Here is a 5,021-nt window from a genome sequence, read left to right on the forward strand (position 1 = left end):
CCAAAAAATAAAAATAACACAAAAACTCCAAAGAATTTGATGAAACCAATTTTGGTTTCATCATAAAGTTTGATGAAACATCATGGAATTTGATGAAACCAATTTTGAAATTTGGAGTTTTTGTATCAATTTTTAAAAATTTGGGATTTTTGTATCAACTTTATTTAAGGTGGAGTTTTAAAGGATCCCAACGTTTGAATGGGGTTTTTGTAACACAAGTTTGGTCACCTTGGATTTTTATGACTAGTTCTGAAAAAATAAACCAATAATATATCTATTTATACTTTCAGTGCAATATCCAATATAAATCTGTTTTTTTTTTCCATGGCAAGAGCCAGTTCTTAGTTCCCCTGTTTGTTAGCTTTGCAATAAAGAGTGTGTTTCTTGTCATTATCTCTACCCAAATAAGGAGATGGTAGCACTTGGTAAAACTAGCTTGTTTGAAAAGGGGTAAAATTTGATGAGTTTCTACCACTATTTAATTTTCATTTAAAATTTGAGAAGAAAGTCCATGAGAAGATGGATGGTGATGTGAAAAGTTGGAGAGGAATTGAGTATGTGATTCTTCTGCTAAAGGTGGTATAGTAGTTAGGCTCCAAGATATGTGTGAGAAACTTCAAGTTAATATTAATATTGAGTTCCGTATTGTTAGCACAGGAAATTGAACTGGTAACCTCAAAATACAAATACAGACTCTTGTACTAAACCTATGGGCATAATGCTCTCTGCGCCTTTAAAGAAATACTAGAAATTATCAGGTATAGAAGAATTGTAACACACCGACCCAACTAATCTAAGCTAAGACTAGGGCCACTTTGAACGTCTATAAGCATTACCCCTACTTCTACGTGACTTGATATAGAACCAAACACATAAACCTAATACAACTAAGAATGCTACAACCCCAGCAGGAATAAGTCCCACAAACAAGGACGAAGTGCCTTTTTCTGAGCTTCGGGGGTCAATAGTGTTTGGGGATGAGCCTGTGAAGTTATTCCTATCTCCTGGAACAACTAATGGCTTCCCATCGGTCAGAAGGTTCGCCTCTAACCTGTAAAAATAAGACAAAAAGAGTTGGATATCATGAGATTATTTATCTTAAAAAACTGTTGGTATTTGGCTGTAACAAAAATACAAAACTCGTACCGATCAAACATAATCTAGTTTAGTTTCTTAATAACTATCAGTATAGTTAGTACAAGTAATTACTTGATGTGCATCAAATGTTTAATGCCAGACAAATTTCTAACTTACAGAATCTGCAAATAATAAACGAACTAGTATGTCTTAAATAATATATCACCAATTCACTCCAACTAGATGTATCCAAAATAATCTGCAAAATCGCAGGCATATACCAAATATATAGATTGAATGGAAGATGCAATAGCACGAACACCTTATGAGCCTAAACAAATTATTCCCTCGTACACAGTAAAATTCAAAATTCACACAAAACGAATCTTTATTATTAATTTGTTGAACACGAAAGAATACAAGAGGAACGATCAGGAGAGCAATCATTTGGGCAACACATCAAATAAGATGTCTGCACACAAGGTTTTCTCTATGTAAATTCAATATAGCAGAAATTCCAATACCAGAGCAATATGAGCAAAAATAGAAGGAAACAGAAATCAAACTAAATTCCTCTCTATGGGTCTGCCAGTTGCCTAAAACATAATCGTTGGAAATTAAAGCTGGTCTGATTGTGTTAGGGAAATGTGGGATGATTCATGGGTTTCTAGGATCCCTTTTAGGGACTGATCATCTTTTTGTAGAATGCCCTGGTATGGTTAGACTGTGGTCCACTTTAGCTACAGCATGAGGTTTCAACATACCTTCTACTCCTGTTAATATAATGGATTTGCAACCTCAGGCACTATTATCCTCAAGGAAAGAAAGAGTCAGCTCACTGCATACTGTTGCAGATTTAATTTTCAAGAAATAACCTTATTTCAATAATTAAAACTCCAATGTGGATTTCATCTTGGATCAGGCTATGCGAAAAGCTCAAGAGCTTGCTTCAGTCACTACTTCTATCTCACATCATGGACATGACACCCGTTATTAATGGATGGCTTTTCCCTTTCTTCAGGTTCTTGTATGCTAAATACAAATGGTGTATCTGATTCTAGTCGTCGTGCAGGTACATGAGGAGTTATTAGATAAGACGGTGACTCTTTCATCGCTGCCTTTGCCAAACATGCATTCCCCAATGGAAGGGGCAACTAGAGAAGGTTCGACATTAGCCTATGCCTTGGGTATTACTAAGCTACAAGTAGTAGTGACTCTATGCATATTGTGCGCAGTTCCATGGTTTGTTGTCAAATAACTTGGATGGGTATGAGTGAGAACAAATGTTCCCATTTAGGACCGCATAGTCTAAACAAATGAAAAATCTCTTGTTCAAAAGAGATTTTTGATTTTATATTGAAATACAAAAAAAATTAAAAGAATAAACTACTAAAGATTCGTTACCTAAGATTTGGTATGTTAAACAACTCCTTCGGGACTACTCCACTGAATTCATTCATTTGGATGTACCTGAGCATATCAACAGTTTAATCAGAATTTTTAAAGAAAAAATATTTAAGAAGTAAAAGCGGTATATTTAACAAATGCTACTTACAGGTCATGGAGGGGAAGTTGAGAAAGAACAGCCACTGATCCTGTGAATTGATTCCTTTGTAGAAACCTGATATACAAAGAATCTTTTATGAATTGCTTCCTTGGCGAAAGAAAGATTACAAATATAATTGTCATTTATTATGTGCAACTTACAGTCCATTAAGATTTTTCAAATCTCCGAATGAGCTTGGGAGATCTCCAGAGAATTGGTTATATGACAAATCCCTGCAATTCGCCACATATGGTGAAAACCTAGTTTATAAGCACAACTTATTTGGGCATAAATTCAGTATGCACCAAATCAAGTAATAAGGTTATCAAGAGACCATACATCTGCTTTAAATTTGGGAAGCCCGAGAAGACATTGTCCAGCGGTCCTGAGATAGAATTGTGACTTAGATTCCTGCATAAGTGCATGTGTGTACATGTAAAAAAGAAGCTATATAATAATAATTTGGTAATATACTAGTAAACCCAAATGCTAAAAGTACTGGTAAGCAGCAATAATACGTCAAAACTTACAAATACTCCAGATACGGCATTGGTGTGGCCAAGAACCAAATATTTGGTGTGAAATTGTTGACTGACAAGTCTCTGCATTTATAAATATAGATGAGTTCGTAAAAATTCTGCCGAGAGAAAGTACTCGACACAGAGAGTATAACATTTTCTGAAAAAGATGGACAAAGAGTACATGACATGGCAAACTTAGCTTTAGTATATCCATTGCTAGTCAATTATTGAGGGATACTTTGTGCCTTGGAGTAACAGTTGAACTATGGTTATGTACCAAAAAGAAGCAAAACTTAGAACAGCGCCTAACAGTTGAGCTATGGGCTTATGGCTATGTTCAAGAGTAACTACTTGTCCAGGGTGAATTATCAAGGCTGTCCATGCGGGCATCAGTTTGCTTGGGAGTGTAACGAATTCCATATAGGACAAAACTTCCCTCACCAATGGATTGGTATACCTCCAAGCAAATTAGTACCCCCACTGGTGCCGCCATGTGAACTATTGGTTGAGAATATGATATCTTGTAAAACATGTATTATCAGGTCAAACGCCAGAGGGTACTGCTTTCTATCTGTTAGAGCATACATCTTCATCAAGAGAGAAAAGGGAGAAAGTCTTACATATGAGTGGCATTGGGAGGTAGAAGTGCAGGAACTTCTCCTGCTATCTGATTATTGCTCACATCCCTGTATCCAGAAATCCAAACAAAAGATGTACACAGATTCCATAAAGAGAGAGCCATAAATAAACACAGATTCTGAAAGGAAATAGAGGTTGAAAGGGGAGGAAGTCTTACAACTGCTTCAAGTTAAATAGGTTGAAAAGATAGCCTCCTAGACTTCCAGTTAGATTCAGACCATTCAGATAACTGTTTGACACAGATGAGAAAATCTTCAATTTCAAAAATGATGTAAAAGATGCTAGCCATCAGAAAAATTGAATCACCAAGAAACTAAACACAAAATATTTTGTTACATGGCTGTAATGGATGATCCTGAGCATGAGATTCCCGTCCATGCATCCAGACAGGGATCCCCTCCACCCAAGCTCCATCCCACCAGCTGTTGTGGTTGATTCAACGATTTGAACACATCTTGAAGTACAGCAACTGAAATTGGTTAAAAGAAAATGAGTTTCTTCGATAAAATTAAGTTGTACACTTAACAAAAGACACAAACCTAAGTAAAAATCCACAAAGAGAACAAAGGCAGTATTCATAATACATATACACAATAAAAATCCATAAGTACATGATCCTGTTTACCTTCTTGGATATAACTAGGTTGATAAGAGACCGAAAATGATGAGAAATTGATAAAAATGAGCGAAAGAATGAGTAAGAAACAGTAACGAAGTGCCATTGGAGATGCACAGAAGAGTATGAAGAAGAAGAAAAAGAAGATTCACGCTACTAAAACCACCTCTGTTATGTGTTGAGAGAAAGAGGGGGTTTAGGCAGAGAAAGTGAGAGAAAATCAAATTGGACAGAGTCGGATTCTCCTGCACAACAGTGAAGACCAAAGAGTACGAAAACCTTCATATTTAGCATCCCAATGCACCAGTGTAATTTTCAATTTTCGTGTAGTGGTGTTTTAATCTTTACACTTGTCCGCATAATCATACTCTCGAGATTGTTGAACTAATGCTAATGGGGGTACCGCTTTGTTTGGGGATGTAACAATGTGCATATGGGATAAAAAAGCATTTGCTTTTGGATTGGTACACCCCCAAAACAAAACTGTACCCCCATTAGCAGCCTTGGTAAAATTTGATAGGAAATTTCGTTCAAACGGTCAAAGAAACGAAGATGCTGAATGATGTAATAGTCTACCACCACCGCTGCTTAGCTAAGCTAGTACTCCTACTACTAGCATCAG

General features: G+C 36.3%; 1 protein-coding gene across 1 annotated transcript; it reads right to left on the reverse strand.

The window, feature by feature from the left end:
• Nucleotides 1-646: 646 nt before the first annotated feature.
• On the reverse strand, nt 647-4,638 carry LOC113320455 (protein STRUBBELIG-RECEPTOR FAMILY 2-like). Its single transcript, XM_026568365.1, has 10 exons — nt 4,409-4,638; nt 4,120-4,252; nt 3,941-4,012; nt 3,765-3,830; nt 3,154-3,225; nt 2,963-3,034; nt 2,785-2,856; nt 2,633-2,698; nt 2,482-2,547; nt 647-1,051 (listed from the first exon to the last, which is right to left on the reverse strand). The coding sequence occupies exons 1-10, from the start codon at nt 4,503-4,505 to the stop codon at nt 805-807; spliced, it is 963 nt and encodes a 320-aa protein (XP_026424150.1). The 5' UTR covers nt 4,506-4,638; the 3' UTR covers nt 647-804.
• Nucleotides 4,639-5,021: the final 383 nt, after the last annotated feature.

This window comes from Papaver somniferum, chromosome 11, assembly GCF_003573695.1.
Source record: "Papaver somniferum cultivar HN1 chromosome 11, ASM357369v1, whole genome shotgun sequence".
Taxonomy (NCBI): Eukaryota; Viridiplantae; Streptophyta; class Magnoliopsida; order Ranunculales; family Papaveraceae; genus Papaver; species Papaver somniferum.

Coding starts and splice junctions, on each gene's coding strand:
- LOC113320455 (XM_026568365.1), bottom strand. CDS start 4,505: ATGGCACTTCGTTACTGTTTCTTACTCATTCTTTCGCTCATTTTTATC. Junction 4,253..4,408: donor ACCTAGTTATATCCAAGAAG/GTAAACAGGATC, acceptor AACCAATTTCAG/TTGCTGTACTTCAAGATGTG. Junction 2,857..2,962: donor TTCCCAAATTTAAAGCAGAT/GTATGGTCTCTT, acceptor GGCGAATTGCAG/GGATTTGTCATATAACCAAT.